General features: G+C 41.2%; 1 protein-coding gene across 3 annotated transcripts; it reads left to right on the top strand.

Moving 5' to 3' along the window:
* Positions 1-4501: 4501 nt before the first annotated feature.
* Positions 4502-17417, top strand: LOC119720137 (TAR DNA-binding protein 43-like). Of its 3 annotated transcripts, XM_038189693.1 has the most exons (7): positions 4502-4920; positions 6378-6565; positions 7249-7392; positions 8512-8703; positions 9707-9818; positions 11497-12144; positions 17331-17417. In XM_038189693.1, the coding sequence occupies exons 1-6, from the start codon at positions 4680-4682 to the stop codon at positions 12138-12140; spliced, it is 1521 nt and encodes a 506-aa protein (XP_038045621.1). In that variant the 5' UTR covers positions 4502-4679; the 3' UTR covers positions 12141-12144; positions 17331-17417. The 3 variants fall into 3 exon arrangements, with proteins under 3 accessions (XP_038045621.1, XP_038045622.1, XP_038045620.1); XM_038189694.1 differs by lacking the exon at positions 17331-17417 and having other exon boundaries at positions 7249-7386; positions 11497-13285; XM_038189692.1 differs by lacking the exon at positions 17331-17417 and having other exon boundaries at positions 11497-13285.
* Positions 17418-17644: the final 227 nt, after the last annotated feature.

Raw genomic sequence — 17644 nt, 5'->3', positions numbered from 1 at the left:
TATAAAGCCCTGTCCGCACTGGACATTTTTTGGTCAAACTAACCGAGACTATGGGTACTTTTCCCATTTTAAGTCCAGTGCGGACAGCCTAGGACGTTTTCCTCTCGGTTACTTTTCCTGAGTCCAGTGGTTACTTTTACTGGCCAACTGCTGCCCAGGAAAACTTCCCACGCGTCCAGGAAAATTGACCAGGTCACTTTTCCCGAGACGATAAGTCCAGTGCGGACAGTGTGAGTCGGTAAAAGCGGCTCAGGAAAGCGTACACCGGCTCGAGCGCCCTGTTATGCATACAGAGACCGCACGAACCTGCACGTGCAGTGGCCGAACATTTTGTAGAAACACGCTGCAAGCGGTAAAATCTCGTTAAAATATATATTTCAACGGACAAATACATACACAGAGAAGAGAGATCACGTTCTGAGAATTAATTTGCGGAAATTCTCTTTCTCCACCGATGTATGTTATTTTCTACGATCCAAATGCGTCCTGATACGCTACTGTAGTCATGCACGGAACATCATGGTCCGGTACCGTACGTAGGCCGTAGTCACTGGTTCCTGGCCCACATCATAACTTCGATTCTGTAAGCATGCGATGGGAACCAACGAATAGTGATGGCACTGCTGCCGCACGGAACATCGTACAGCGGCATGGCTTCGACGACGTGCATCACAAATGCGTCATAATTATAGGCCTTTTCGTCAAGATTTAGCGTGTCAAGATGAAATAATATCGTGTAAACGATTATGTTGTGCATGCAAATGGCGTGTGTAATATTATTGTGCGTATCGGCGGCTGAAAATGTGATCGGTAATTTGTTTTCTGTGTACGGTGAGTCATTTTACTGACACTGTGACAGCTCGGTTACTTCTCCCACGCGGTCTGGGTAAATTTTCCCGTGTCGAAAGTCCAAGTGCGGACAGTGGTCACATTTGACCATTTCTCATTTTACCATCGTCTCGGTAAAACCTTCCAAAAAAAAAGTCCAGTGCGGACACGGCTTAAGCCTCCTATGCAGCCTCTCCCAAAACATCAACCCGATCACAAAACTCGATCTGTTCTTTAAACTTTGGTATAAACTCCAAAACAACAAATTGGTCAAGATTTTTTTTTTATAAACGACTTTTTGGGGGCTAATTTTATTGAAGTATTAGCTCGGAGATAATCACAGGAAATATATATGGTAAATACATCTCATCAGTTATCAATGTATGTGTCTTGTCAAGAAAAGAAAGTATCTGCTAGTGATTAATGTCTTGGGTCTATCATGATATTGATATTTCCTGAAAATTTATTAAGCGGTAAAATTATGAGAAATTACCGTTCAATAAAATGTCAAATTTAAGCTTACTATGGGTTCCATGTGTGTGTTGTTGAAAGTGGGCCCTCCGTCGAAGAAGTCCTCCCCAAAATATCAAAAAGTTATATGATTGAGAGTAAGCATTGAGCTTTCCTTTTTTTGAAATTCAAGCCCACCCCTCCAGGTTTCCAGGGCTTTATTTCCCGACATAAGCTGATAATTCACACATCTTCAAGACGTGAAGTTCGCCGTGATATCGGTCTACTGCTCTGAAAGTTTTGTGCCAACTCTCCTTCCTCCGCCTTCACCATAATGATAAAACCAACCCTTTAATTCTAACTAATTTAATACTATAACCGGACCTCTGGGCACTGTACATTTTCATTTCTTCATTTCATTTCTACATTGTTTCCACTTCATTCACAGGCAGAGAACAAACAACACAGCATTAACAAACACAGAAATACAAATACTAATTACATAAGGACAGGGAATTATGAAGTGAAGAGAAACTGTACATGCTTGTTGAGTACGGGACCTCTGGACAACAAAGTTTAGAAAACAAAGAGACTTATTTGATTATGTACAGATCAAATTAAATTGGATAAATTAAACGAAAATCAAAACACAAACAGTGACAGCGAAAAATGCATATATAAGTTGTGTCATCAGCAGAAGTACGCAATTAAAACATAAAATCAAGCAAAACTTAAGGAACTAAAATGTTTAGCAATATCAAACAGGATGCTTGGCATAAGAAAAATACAAGTGTCACAAATTAGTACATAAAGTCAAATCAAACAGTACTGATTTTAGAATCTTTGAACTTGTTTTTGAAGAGACAAAGGGTTGTAGCATTGTGTAGGCTAAGTTTGTATGAAGGGAATTCCATAATTTGGGGGCCTTGATACTTGATTGTTTTCAGGGACGTTTTTGAACGGGAAAATGGGAAGTGAAAATGGGAAGTCTGACGTGTAGAATATGCATGAATATGACGGTTTCTGGAAAATATTGAAGTAAGACAAAATGGTCTTTCATTGTGTGCAAGTCTTATCGCTAAGAGAAGGGGTTTGCCCCGGTGTGTCTGGCCTCCTGTTATTACTCCCCTGCGGAGTCCTTAGGAGAAGAACCAACCAAGAACCAAGAACCAAGTTGACACGTGAAAGTTAAAATGTAAGTTCATCTTGAGGTTCCTATAAGATTGAGGAAAAAAGGGGGTTAGTATCATTTGTATAGTATCACATTTCACACCAGCCGTACTCGAAGAGTACACAATTTACAAACAGCCGTCACAATTTATTTATCACAATTCTCAGGGGCAACACTACTGAGTTTACCGTTGAGTGACGTCGGTGTAGGGCAAAACCGAATATTGAATTAACATCACCTTAACGCAAACTCCATCTTATGAATAGTTTCATTGCGGTACCCGCTGCTATATCTGATTTGAACCAGCCAGCCGACCCCGGCAGCGATTTGCTTTTCCAGACCACATAATTATATTCGGTATTATAATGAATTATGCTGGAGGGTGCATAGCGAATTAGTGGTATGGAAAACAAATCGCAACCCAGCAAGCTCGGTGGTCGAGTGGTAAGATGTCTGGTGGTGAGCACTAGTAAGCAGGATGTCGTGGGTTCGAGTCCCATCCGAGTGATTTTTTTCCTCACAATCACTTGGGGGCAACACTGAGTTTACAGTGAAAATACGTCGGTGAAGGGCAAAAACCCAATATTGAATAGATCACCCCAACGCAAATTCCATCTTATGAACGGTGTACGCAACCCCTGGACTGACGTGACATGGATATTCAATATAAAACGTCATGTGTCCGTACCGCATTCCCTAATGTGAAGTTTGATAATGACGCATGCGTTTTTTAATAAATATTCATACCTAGTAGGATTGAAGTGATGTACATTATGTCGTGCGTAAAATCGTACCCGACCCGTATCACACGTTACGATCGGACACTGGCTATCTTTTTGCACGGTGACCGATGAAATACTAGACGACATTAAATTAGGCAATGGAAAGGGCGCCCCTAGCGTTGAGAAGGTAAACGCGTGTTAGGCTACACAATATTGGGTGTAAAAAGCGAGCAGGATTTTCACTGATGAAGGAGAAAAAACAAATTTAAAGTGAGGACGAAATGAAGACACAATTAAAAGGATTAAATGAACCAATAAATGATAAAAAGGAGGACAAAAAGAGCTGTCAGTGAAAATAGTAACATGTTGAGATTTAGCAATGCTTATCAGATGTACATGTTATCGGGGGAGGATGAGACTGGGCAATGCAACCAATCAGCGGCGTAGCTGCGGGGGGGGGGGGGGGGGGGGGGACGACACACGCCCCCATAACAAAATCGTCGCCCCCAGTCGCCCCCCCCCCCTTAACGGGCAACTTGAGAAAATTACAGTCCGATGAGTTGTCATGCTTAGCGGGTGTAACATAAAGTGCACTTTTGCCTCCACGTTTACTGTTTATTTTTCACGAAAACCCTTTTTTTTTCGCGCGATTGGCTGGTTATATTAACGTCCCGCGGCCCGTGAGAATTGGATAGCGCCGGCTATTGTCTGACAATGACTATGATGTCGGTTTTGAACAGCGTCCCCATGGGAAGATGGTGACCAGCCCTCCTCCCCACCCCCATACACACTTTTAGATTTTACGGGGGTCGTGTGTCCGGGCCGGTGAAAAGTGTGTATATTTCAGCACGGATGAAATGTTGCGCCCCCCCCCCCGCACTGTAACATTCAGCTCCCTCACTTGCCCCCCTAGGATGAGAACCCTGGCTACGCTGCTGACCCGAAAAGGACTCAAGCGGCGATTTCTTCAAAAGTCCACAACTATCCTGAAGTCGTTCAAACGTGGAAACCACATTCAAGTAAAACCCGTTACCCATTACTCGTAACATGAATACAATTATCCCCTTCAATTGTTTCGATGATATAATAATAATTCATAAATACCTAAGACAGTTTACCCATTCCTATTGGTCGGGAACCCGTCACGTGCCCGGGGGAAGACCGGCTGGCTGGTCTTAAACACTGTTCCAGTAGTTGAGCGCGCGTATGGAGCGAAATCTGCTTTTTACCTATCCAACGCTAGGGGCGCCCATCCCCATGCGCACCTGCTATCTGTTTCATTTTTTTTCAGCGGAGTGTCCAAACTTTTCTGTATACGATCTTTATGCATTAACAGCAGCTAGCTAGTACATTATGCGGAAGATGGCCGACGGATCATCTGTAACGTTACTGTCGATATTATTGTCTGGATTTTCCAGCAGATATATGCACTAGATCTATTCGATTGACCAATGCATATACCGTATGGTAGTTCCAAGATATAACTGGGCAGAAAAACAAGACAGAACATGGCCACATACATCCAAGTTGTGGAGGAATTGACTGACGATGAAGCGATCGAGTTGCCAGTCGAGCCGGACGGTACGATGTTGCTGAGCACCCTGACCGCACAGTTCCCGTGCGCGTCGGGCCTCAAGTACCGCAACCCCGGCACGGGCAGTCTGCGGGGATTACGGGTTGTGGATGGGGGGATACAGCCACCGGATGGGGTATGGGGAGATCATCTGTACATCGCAGTTTTCCCCAAAGGTATTAATATCCTCGATCTTCCTATTTCTGCCCAGATAAATAAGGCTTTGCAACCAAGCCCAAGCAGCTTAAAAATAGCAAAGCAACAACTCTTTTCCTCAACAAAACTGTTGGCATACGATCATCCACCGTACCTATTAACATCATTAACAAAGCAAAATCTCTTTATTTGTGGCAACAAGCAGGGAATTCCAAAGCGTGCAGTTTTGGCGTTGTAGAAAAGAATCCTGCCTAATTCAATATCCTATTGTGGAGATTTATACGAAGGCCTATATTTACATATTTACATTTACATTTAAATAGATTTTATACATATTTACATATTAAATGTAGATCCCAATGATATCGTTATTCCGATCATCCCAATCCACAGAGACAGTTGTTAAGATGTCAGATTTTTTATTAAATGATACAACTAATAAGTATCGAAAGGGAAATCCAGCAAACACCTGCATTAACCAATTAGGCACTGTACCACCCCAAACCATCCTTCCTATTCCCATGAAACTGCCCGAGCACTCTATTTATATTGAAATACCTTTATTGTTATCTACATCAGTGATACAATAAGAACATTAAGAAAATACATGTACATGTGTCTATAATTAAAAACACTTACATTATCACACCAAAAGAACATCAAATGCGGACAAATTCAAAACACATACATGTAAATGTAATAATGGCAAAAAAGGAGGAAGACCTAGGTCTCAGGCCTAGGAACAGGGGGGGGGGGGATCCCTGAAAGGGCCTGGCAAGGAAAAAACAAAGAAAGGAAAAATTGACAGCCAAATGGAGGGGGAACAACGCTTCAGGGTGTCGGATGCTTCGCCCCATTTCCACGTCGCCCCATGTCACTTCGCCCCTAACCACTTCGCCCCATCCCCACTTCGCCCCATCCCCGCTTCGCCCCATCCCCACTTCGCCCCATCCCCGCTTCGCCCCATCCCCACTTCGCCCCATCCCCACTTCGCCCCATGTAGATTGTTCCTCCAATAGTGAAATTAGGATGTCAAAGGTATTGTCGTTCTCAGATAAGTGGGAGACGGGTTGGTATAGCCGGGTTGGGAACAAAGTTGGATCTTTTACTTCAAGCTTTTTTTCTCGGTAGGGGAGAGTGATAGCTTGAGAGGTTGGTTATGAATTGTTCATTTGGTCAATGTTGGTGGGCTAATTCTTTCTGTTGGTTAGCAATTAGTGAATCTGTTGGAATTGTTTTTAAGCCAATAAAATAGATGAGATTTTTTTTTTTTACATGTAAAAGCTGGGGCGAAGTGGGGATGGGGCGAATTGGGGATGGGGCGAAGTGGGAATGGGGCGACATTAAAAAACAGCTTGTTCTAATTCTTTGTTATTCATGGATTCATCAGTGAAAAAAACACAATGTTATAAACTTTAGAACAGGTGCAATTTGGTCAAACAGGTTGTTGGACCCAGGAATTATTTTCTTTTTGCAGACAATAAACGCAAAGGAGAGGACAATCAAGAGAAGACCAACTCGGCCAAGACACGGCGTGTGGACCAGCTCCAGGGCATCACGCACAACAAGACGGTTGACTTGATAGTCTTGGGCCTGGCATGGAAGACAACACAGGCCGGAATGAGGGAGTACTTTGAAAAGTTTGGGGAGCTTCTGATATGCGAGGTGAGATGTGAAGGTGTCAATGGATTGGACTCCGTTCATGAACAGTAGAGGGCACTTTTAGGTCACTTTCGCAAGCCCGATGCTATACGATCTTTGCGCTACTATTTAGACCATATTATGCTTAAAAGCAGTACAAAACTTGCCTTAGAAGTTGATGCAGTTGCATTGATGAATTTGTTTTGGCATTGTTTTAAGAAATTACAATGTTAATTTTCATTATGGTCAATGATTGGACTTTTAAACCTTTCTTAGCCTTGAACAAGTTGAAAAAAGTAGTGGATATGATGCACTTTTGTGAGTTTTGTTTTTTCTTAAAGTTTTATCCTCCAATTGAATGACAAAGATCTACATGGTTGTTACATAAAACAAATAATGAATGTTTTGCATTCGTGCAATGGTGAGAATATTTTCATTCGTTGAAAGATAGAATGTTCCACTCAACTCGGCTTCGCCTCGTTGAATGGAACATTCAATCTTTCAGCTCACAAAAATATTCTCACCATTGCACTCATAAATATTCATTATATAGTGAATTGTCTCTCCATTCCCGAATCCTGCAAAATCCTCCAAAACCTCCTGGTGGACTTTTGTAGGATCTGTAAAAGTTAGCGTTCAATTCCCCAAACAAATTCTTTGCAGTAGTCTTGTCACCGTCACAAATTGTATGGCTGATTTTTCCGCAGCTGAAGTTAGACCGAGATGGCAATTCGAAAGGCTTTGGGTTTGTACGCTACAAGGACATGGAGGCCCAGAACAAGGTGGTATCTATGAGACACACTATAGATGGCAGACATTGTGATGTCAAGTTTCCCGACTCCAAGGTACAGGTTAGAGCAGTGCAATTTCAGTAACACAAAGGAGCCGAACCCTTAATTATTGTGCTTAGCCATGTCTGTGGACTTTATGTGGTAACAGTAGATTGTGCTGTATCAATCAAGAGTCAAACATGGTCATGTGGTGCGAGAGTGCACTGATTGCAGCGGGTATGTATAGACTAATATTAATCTGTATGTGCACAAGCCAATACCATCTTTGCATGGGTGCCAGACACAAGGCGGTAAAGGAATTCTGTGAGACGTACATGTACCTCTCTTTGTCATTATTTGGGGGTACTTGTGCACACAGCCAACTGGTGTCATGGACGAGCGGTTAAGAGCACCGAACTCAAGCTCTGGTGTTTCTGATCAGCAGAGTGTGGGTTCGAGTCCCGGTCTTACCACTTGTGTTCTTAAGCAAGACACTTAACCATTATTGCTTCGTCCTTCGGATGGGACGTAAAGCCGTGGGTCCTGTTCGTTATATAATGCACAAGTTTAAAAGAACCCAGTAACACTCATCGCTAAGAGAAGGGGTTCGCCCCGGTGTTTCTGGCAGTGCCTTTATCTTCATACATGTGAGGCTGCACTTTCAAGGAAGGAAGTGAAGGAAGGAAAATTCTTACATTATTTGACTTGGTTATTGGCTATGCATGAATTGATGAGTATGTACAATGTACATGTATAGCCAAATAAGAAGAGAGTATGAAAGGCACTCAGTTTTGTACTGGTTCGAAAGAAGGTCATGAGATCATAAACAAGCTTAGGACGGACTTACAAATCTTGACTTTCAGCTACAAATTAATGAAAAAGTAGGCTATACATGTATGTGTGATTCACAGAGCGAAATAATTGTACCAAATTAGAAATGCAAAACATTTGTTTGGATGTTGAAACTCGCCCCCCACACGTCCAAAACCAAGTAGCGGTTGGGACCTGCTGGTTTATAATTCTTAAATACTGGTGCAATAATATACATGCTTTAAAAAAAAAATGAACTAAACAGGGCCAAGTTGTCCAGTCAAATCTGATGAGGATTGGCTTTCTGACAAATTAGTGGTATATCAGGATTTTTTTTTGTAAACCATCATACATGTGCATTTAAACATTAAATTGTTGATTTATTCATAGAACTATAACAACAAGATGTTCATCGGTCGCTTGACCTCGGATATGACGAAAGAAGACCTTTACGAATACTTCTCCCAGTTCGGGGAGGTCACCGATATCTACATTCCCAAGAATTTCCGAGGGTTTGGGTTCATCACATTTCTGAGGCCAGAAGTGGCTGCCCGTGTTGCCAATGAGGACCACATCCTTAAGGTACCAGTTCTTTAAACTAATTAGAAGGGGAATGTGGCCTAGTGGTTAGGGTTCGTGACTCCTGATCAAAGGATTCGTGGTTCAAATCCAGCTGCTGGCCTTTTGTTGTGTCCTTGGGCAAGCCACTTCACCCACATTTGCCTCTCTCCAACCAGGAGTATAAATGCGTCCCGGCGTTAGATGGGGAGTAACCTGCGATGGACTGGCATCCTATCCAGGGGAATGGCTTCCAATTTAGGGGAACAGAAATATTTTCAGCCATTTTATGTCACTGAAACCAGAGATAAAAGCCAGTCTGATAAGTCGCTCTTTGACTATACATTTGTTTTGTGTTCTATACTCTGTAGACTAATCCAGTAAACATAATAAGAAGCCATGACTAACGTGGTACCAATACTCGTACAAATTTTGAACATGTTGTTGGGAGTCAAGAGCGTTCATAACCTGCGCGCGAGCTTGGTTCAACCTCGGTAGGGCTTCCAATAAAAGAGGGACCCATGTAATATATATTAATAATAAATTGGGAGGCTAATCGTCCTTACTGGCAGCTTGGATGCTGAATTGCGAAGGACGCGGCTACAACGTGGTCGGGCCGCTGGCACGTAAAGGCCCCTATGGCTGCCGGCCACATCGACCCATATATGACCACGGAGCACAGCCTGAGATCGAAAGTGTTTGATATTTCTGGAGGGAGGAAAACCGGAGGGCCCGGAGAAAAACCCTCATGGCACAGGAGAGAACCAACGCACAACTCTACTCACATGTGATCCACGGCCAGGCCAGGATCCGCGGCCAGGATTCGAACCGTGGTCACCTTGGTGAGAGGCGAGCGCTTTACGCACAAGCCACCCATGCCACCCTATAACGGTTACTGCATTAGTCTACAGGGGCTTGTCTCAAGTTTGTCATGTTGATAGAATTCCAGTGCGATAACTAAGGCCTGTAAGTATCAGTCTCAAAGAAAACTGATTGTCATTAATTGAGAAACCATTACTTTTGCTAGGGGACAAGTCTTTTTATCAGTGACGCAGAGCCTAAAAACTCCAGGAAAACGGCAATGAACAGCCCAGAAAACAACCAGATGGGAATGTTTGGAGGACAAAACTTTGGAGGAGGTAATTATGTCCCTTTTTCTTATTAAAAGAGGAGCATTATGTGAAGGATAAACGGACCAAATAACAACCCTCTAAAAGCAATAAAGGGCGAGTAAAAAAAAAAGAAACCCAAATTTCGGAACCATTGTTTGAGTGAAGTTCTGCATGTAGCACTTTCAAAATCTACATTGTGAAAGCCCAATTCATAAGCTTTTGTGTTAGTACAAGAATCATTCACATCACTCATGTACTTTTCAAGTTATGGAGTTTTAAACACAACCACCGTTTTAAAGTTCTGTCCTTGGATCACAAAAAAGGTGCACGTTCTTTCAGCAAAACAAAAACAATTCACACACATCCTTATGTGATTTGTTTTTGTTTTGCTGAAAGAACACTGAACTTTTTTTGTGATCAGCGGACAGAACCTTAAAACCGCGGTTGTGTTTGAAATTCCTTAACTTGAAAAGTACATAAGTGATTTGAATAATTCTTGTACTAAAAGAAAGCTGATGAATTGGGCATTCATATCCTAGATTTTGAAAGTGCTACATGCAGAACTTCACTAAAACAATAGTCCCGACATTTGGGTTTCGTTTTTTTTTTACTCACCCTGTACAGCTTGTTTAAAACTAACACTGTAAAATTTTGGTGAGTCTGTCCTTGAGAACAGTGTATCTTCTATAAAACAGTTGTGATATGTCTTTTATTGTTGAGGTACAGGCTATATGATAGTTCTGAACAGCTTTTAAAGCTACAGTCCATCATTTGTAATTTGTGCATTTTGTTCGTTTGAAGCAACAAAAGAGTTCAAAATCTAATGAAGGATACTGAGCAACTAATCTGATGAAGTTTCAGCTAAGCTTCAGCTTTACATTCCGAGAAAAACAGCATTCTAAGATCTCAATTTCAAATCAAAAGTTACTGAATCATGTTTTGAATTGTTTTGAATTGCAGCTATACGCGACGTCCCGCACTGATCCGTCGAATTATAACAACCGCGCGCGCGTGTGCGTCGTTCCAATACTTGTGCGCGCTGCGCTGAATAACAAAACGAACTACTAATTTAAATTTTCCTACGGTGCTTTTTAAGAATCACTGTTGGAAATGCCTTCTTTCGTTGATTACTTCAAAATGACAGCTTCCCAGAAAGAATAATTTCACAGGGAGTTTAGTTCCCTTACTATGTTTCAACCAAGTTTGTTTTTCAACAATAATTACGCCAGTTACTTTTCGGATGGCTGCAAATGATGGACTATAGCTTTAACTTACATAAATTGGATATGAAAGTTCTGAACTAAGTTGTGGAACAATTTTAAACCGAGGAAAAATTGAATATGAAAGGCTAGCTCTGAACTTGTCGAACAGTTTTAACTTGATTAAATTGGATATTGAAAGTGAACCACAAGTTATTGCCATCAGAAAAGGTAGTACATTGATGTAAGGACCAGTTTACAAGTCAACCAATCAGATGAAAAGGATTTATTTAGGTGTTATTTAAAACAAATAACGAATGTTTTTGTGCAATGGAAAGAATAATTTCATTGGTGACCGATGCATGTTCCATTCCACTCATCTTCGCCTCGTGGAGTGGAGCATGCATCTGTCACCTCATGAAATTATTCTTACCTTTGCATTGTAAACTATTTCTACCCTGAAATATAACTTACGAAAGAAACCTCTTTGCATGCTTTATTAACAGGTTTTGGAAACCAGGGACAGTATCATTCCCGTGGCGATTACAGCCAGGGAGCAAGGAGAGGGGGTCGTGGGGGGAGCAGCATGGGGGGCGGCGGGGGCAGTTACAGGGACTACAGGGACAGAGATCAGGGTGGCATGGGTGGCCAGGTGCCTAACAGCCCTGGTATGGGTGGTGGAGGGATGGGCGGGGGCATGGGTGGGGGCATGGGCGGGGGCATGGGGGGTGGTATGGGGGGCAACCCGGGAGGGCAAGGTCCAGGACAGATGGGGAACTTTCCCTGGAATCAAGCCATGCTTGCCGCGCTCAGCCAGGCAGGCTGGGGCATGATGAGCAACATGCTGGCCCAGGGAATGCAGCAAGGGTTACAACAACAGCAAGGGAACCAGCTGCAGCAGCAGCAGCAGCAGCAGCAGCAGCAGCAGCAACAGCAGCCGTCACAGCAGCCCCAGGTTGGGATGTCGCAAGGCAGCGGGGGTTCCGGAGTGCCTAACCAGCAACCCATGCAGCAGAATCAGGGCGGTGGCGGTGGAGGTGGCTATAGCTCAGGCCAGCAGTCTCTTGGCTGGGGTGCTGTCCAGAATAACACCAACGAATCACCGGGCACTGGCTACCTGATGGGAGACTCCAAGCCAGGAACATGGTAGCAACGTAAGTACAGATCCCCTCCTTACACACCTTGTGATAAACATTGGTTTTTAAAAAATATTTTTGTCAGATTCCACCTATGGACTTTTCTTTGTAACTAATAATCTACTTTCAGGATTTAAGAGAATTAGATAGATACTACAGTTCATGAAGTATTAAATGCCATAACCCAGAGAAAGTTTTCGGGTAGCATTTGCGCGCATTAGCTAACCGCGGCCTTAAACAGCTGCAGCTGGATGTCTTTATATAGGTCATGATAAGTTACCCAGAATGCCATCCCCACCTATTGACTTTTCTTTGTAACTAATAATCTACTTTCAGGATTTAAGAGAATTAAATAGACTACAGTTCATGAAGTATAAAATGCCATAACCCAGATATGTTTTACATGCCGAGCAACATAGTCTAAAATGATTCCATTGTCAATCCTTTATGCCACTTTTTCCGAAGTCTGTCAGTTGGCTAAGTGTAAGTGTTTATATGTTTGCTGAGCCAGGGCTGCTGTATTATTGAGTTGAAGTATTGTATATAGACCTAGGCAATATTTGTGGTCGTAAGATTGGCTCTTGGAGCAAAAGGTGATTGCTGTGTAAGGCGTATTACCCGAAATGCCATTATGTTAAGGGAGGGTGTAAGTGTTTGCGTGAAAAGAAGTATTACACCATGTCGTTATATACTTGTGCATGTGAAAGGTGGTATGGGAGGGTTTTGCGTGTGCTTAAGGCCTAAGAGTTATACCAAGACCATCTCACTCTACGACACAGCAAAGCTTTAACCCTAATTCCTTGAGTGGTTTGCCAGGAACCTTCCTCACTCTTGCAAAATCCAACACCATATGGTAAACTCTACACCAAAACTGTTGGACTCTGATTATGGTGGTATGCCTGACCCCATGTAAAGCATAATCAGTTTACTAGTGCAGTACTCACTCCAACAGTTTCCAACAAAACATGCAGTTGGATTTAGAAGGGTCGGGGTGGTTAGGGTGAATGATGTATCCTGATTGTGGTTTGGAGCATTGTAGTAATGAATGCGGCAATATATTCAGTAAGAGTTCTCTGGCAGGCCTTTGCCAATGTTGATGCAACTTTGGCACAAAAATTAGAGTTTTGGTCTAAGCTTGTTCTGCTGTAGTCAAAAAGGGTAAAAAAACAAAAAAAAAACCTGTCATTTGGATACACTCATTCTTGCATATTTAAAATGTTCAAGCCCCTTTTGCAGAGAGGTGTTCTTTTGAATATATTATTAATTCATTTTAAGTTTTACTTCTAGATTTTGTTTTTGTTTGCAACTGATTCCTTGACAATTTCTTTTTAACGTCAAATATTAACAAATTGAATTTTCAACTACATATTTATAATGGCTTTTAAAAGCACAAAATAGGATGCGGTGACATTTTAATTTAATCACTTTTGTGCTCCTTGCAAAATGTATTTCTCTGTATGTTTTGTGAGAAGAAAATGGAAATTATACATGTACATTTATACTTACTAAGTTTTTGACTTTGGTGAAAGGGCAAACCAGGTAGTTGTTCGTCGTGTCTTGAGTGAGGAATGCAAGGGGTGTAGCAGGTTCAGCACCACCCTTTTGAGCAGATGAGTGAATGATAAAACTAAGATCTGTTTTAAAGACGGACAGTGGAACTACAGGGTGAGTCAAAAAGAAGTTGACCGGGATTTTTTTGATGTTTTTCAAAACAAACAAATGATACTCAAAAGTTCAGTAAAGCATATATTTAACAAGTACTCTCTCCTGCTTATTAGAAAAAAAAAGAATGAAACAAATTGATCATTCCTAAGAGGAGTTATGTCTATTTTAATAAAGGTACTCATTTTTCAAGCTGTCCACGGAATACTTGAACAAACAAATGTAAAGTAAGCATTTTAGCTGTGTACATTAACATTCCATGGACAGCTACAAACATGAGTGCTTTGAGTAAAACAGGCACAACTTTTCTTAGGAATGATCAATTTGTTTCATTCTTTTTTTCAGATAAGCAAAAAAGAATGCTTGTTTAATATGTGCTTCACTGGGGTTTTGAGTGTCATTTGTTTGTTTTGAAAAACATCACCAATGCCGGACAACTTCTTTTTGACTCACCCTGTACATGTATTGGTTGGAATCATTACCATTTTATAAGGTGCTTTTGTGCACATTGTATACTGTTTTAGAAGTGTGAGTTCATGCACAATTGCGATTGCGACAACACCATGTGCTCTTTAAGTACATGTTTATAAGTTAATGAATATGAATAAGAAAACTTGACTGGGTTTGTTTGATAAACTCCATGTATTCAAGAATTTCTCTTGCTTGAACTGTGAAAAAAAGATCAGTGAAATGTACTTGTAAATAATTTGGAGGAAAGTAAACAACAAAATGAAAGAAATTGAAGTGCCTGTACAAATTTAAAACGAAGATTGAGGAATGGATACTTGTACCGAGAACAATATTCTGTACTCTGAAAATCCTGTAATTGTGAAGCGAGTTGTGTTTTAGTGCCGTTAATGTAATGATAGAGGAACTTGGAGGTGGCTGCAAACCCATTTCATGATCTACATGTAATAGATTGATGGTTTTCTCTTAAATTGGGAGCTCATAACATATGGGTCATTCTACAAATTGAGGTCCACTCATAAGTCCGACACCTCATACATGTAGGTCCGACGCCTCATCAGTCCGACAAAATTGCATCCCCCAACCAAATAAAGGCTATACATGTAAGTCTGACGCCTCATAGGTCCGACGCCTCATAAGTCCACCGCCTCATAGCTCTGATGCCCCATAGCTCCGATGCCTCGTAAGTCGGACAAATTAAACGCCTCGTTTTTCCGACGTCGGACTTATGAGGTGGCGGACCAATGAGGCGGGGTACATAAACCAATGAGGCAGAATACATAAATTTTATAGGCGTCGGACCTATCAGCCGTCAGACTTATGATACGGCCCCTACATGTATAAATTTGGGGTCCAACTTTTTGGCCTGTCCCTGTTACATTACATCTGACATCTGTGATTTTATAATTCTGATGCAGTCCTTAATGCAGTCGTCCTCCAATTAGCAAACTACCTACCTGACAAATAAAGAAATCAATCACTTGAAGTCAATCTTCGTGATATTTGAATGGCAATTACAAGGACCAAGGCAACAGGGACAGGAAAAATGTCACACTTTGAACCCTAAATTTATAGAATGACCTACATACATGTACATGTAGATTCATATATTTTTTTGTCAAATATGTGTATGATGAGGAAATGGATGCGTGCAAAGCATCATGGATATGCTGCATATAGGCCTAGGGGACATCAGACACATGTACATAATGTGCAAGTGTTGGATTGTGCTGTTAGAGTGTATACAATATGGTGATTGTACGTTATTGACAAGTTGAGTTGACAGATGAAGGAAGTACATGTACATGTATCATGTAAAGGTTTCCTGGTTTTTTTTTTAAGATTCTTGAATTATGATACAGTGTGTATATGTGTGTTAGAATTATTACTAATTTATACAAATTAGAAGTACAAGTAACATGTTTCTGTATTTTAGGAGATCATGCATGATCGTATCTAATTCATGCACTGTAGTGCTTGGGAATGAGGTTCCGTTGGGTTTGGTATACAACTTCAGTGTGTTTGTGTTTTACTGTTGAGCAGGTGCCGGCATAACATCTTCAGAAGTGATTTGAGGACTTGAGAATGTAAACCACGCATTTCCCAGTAGTTTACATGCAACACATGCGAGTGATGTTTGAGCTCTGGAAGAAATTAAGCTGAAGTTGACCATGTTTTTATGTATGGAGTGTTGATTAAGCAAAAGATGTTTTGTAAATGTATAGAAAGTTTGAGGGTTGACCTTGCTATTAATAAACGAGAGAGATCGGAATCGTCACTGTTGATTGATATATGCTTGATTTGTGAGTTCATGCTCTGAATGTGCGAGTGTGGAAACTTTGCAGTACCGGTATCTGACTTTTACCTACATGTATTAACCTTTTTAGCAAACTGTTTCTTGATGTTTGAGGATGTACACGTATACGTAGTTGATCAAGGATACATAGTCAGCGCCCATTGACAAAGCCCTGTGCTACCAGGTGTGATTCTTTGATCGAGAGGTGTGCTGGTCATCTTGTATTGCCTTGAAACCCCATATGAGTGCTGTGTCCACCGATGACTGGATTCTGTAAGTGTGGTGATCGATCATGAAGACGAAAACATTCTGTTTTAAAACCTGTGACGCTTGTGCGACTTGTGACGTGTTTGAAAGATGCTTGACAAAGGACAATTGTGTTTACCAGATATGCTTGTGACTGGCATGATTGACAGTTGGGACCGAGTTAAATTTTTTTGTTGGTTTCAAGAGTTTGAGGATCATCTGTGAAGGTGCACAACTTTGAACAATTTTGTTTTGTTTACCCGGAGTGATGAGATTTGTTGCAAGGCATGCGTGCGTGGAGGGCAAGCTTTGTGTATGATTGAAAAGATGCTTGCTTGATAGTTGTGAAGAAAAACAAGGTATGTATAATGGCTTGAGGTAAGTCTTGAATTTCTAAGATTGAATTGTTGAAGTTGTAATGCCCAGTCTCTCAAAAAGCAGTAGAAATGGTTATTGTGACAAAACGACATGTAAAGGTTACTTGTCAAGCCACCTCAAATTCAAGGACATTTTTAAACTCATTCCAACAAGATATACTGCAGTGTGTAACTGTGTAATAATGCAAACACACAAGTGCAAAAAAATAAAAAAATAAAATAAAATAATTATTTTCTTCTTTGAAAGTCCCTGATTTGGGCGTGGCATGTCATGTTTGATTTAAAACTTTTTCTTGTGAATAGTTACATGTTAAGTGTCATGGTAAGCTATCAGCATTTTATACATAAACTGCAATTGGACTCACAAGATTATATCTGTATACTGAAAAGCCTGATATGTCTTTGGAGTTAATTTCTTTTGGCAACTTTGGCCCATAACAACTGTTAGAAAGCACGAAAATTATCAAGCGTTCCTTAACCATGTTTCATGTGACTGAAAGGGACAGAAAGATGATTTTTGAAGTGGAATAATTACATGTGTTTTGATATATATTCGTCTTTGATTTTTGTAGCTTATTACAAAGGCAATAATGCAATAGGTAATCTACCATGGCATCATTTTCGACAATTTATGTTACACGTGTATCTTCCCACAGTGTCAGACCACGGTATACACTGCAATCTGAGTGAAGGCAACTGCCTTTGATGGTCTACAACAGTATCAAGCCAAACATGACAGAGAAAGGCAAGCACTTCTCATATTTATCTCCATTTCAAGACCTTGTCGTCATTGAAGTGGTGTCTCCATGAAATGGGCATCAAAAGGACACACTTTCTGGGAAGAATCACATTTCCCCAAAAAAGAGAAAGATTTGAAGGTTTGCACGTTGAAGTCGGCAATAAGTCGACAGTATGCTCTGCCAGTTGTGAGGACAAAAGTTTGTAGTAGCGCCATGTGTAAGAAATCTCT

Source organism: Patiria miniata, unplaced genomic scaffold (assembly GCF_015706575.1).
Source record: "Patiria miniata isolate m_02_andy unplaced genomic scaffold, ASM1570657v1 HiC_scaffold_9, whole genome shotgun sequence".
NCBI classification, from domain to species: Eukaryota; Metazoa; Echinodermata; class Asteroidea; order Valvatida; family Asterinidae; genus Patiria; species Patiria miniata.
Note: the sequence above shows the minus strand (reverse complement) of the source record. Positions and strands in the feature narration are given on the sequence as shown.

Bases quoted from the DNA above. Each gene is read 5' to 3' on its own strand.
- LOC119720137 (XM_038189693.1), top strand. From the start codon at position 4,680: ATGGCCACATACATCCAAGTTGTGGAGGAATTGACTGACGATGAAGCG. The intron at 4,921-6,377 runs GTATTAATATCC...TTCTTTTTGCAG, and splicing joins CATCGCAGTTTTCCCCAAAG to ACAATAAACGCAAAGGAGAG. The intron at 6,566-7,248 runs GTGAGATGTGAA...ATTTTTCCGCAG, and splicing joins GGGAGCTTCTGATATGCGAG to CTGAAGTTAGACCGAGATGG.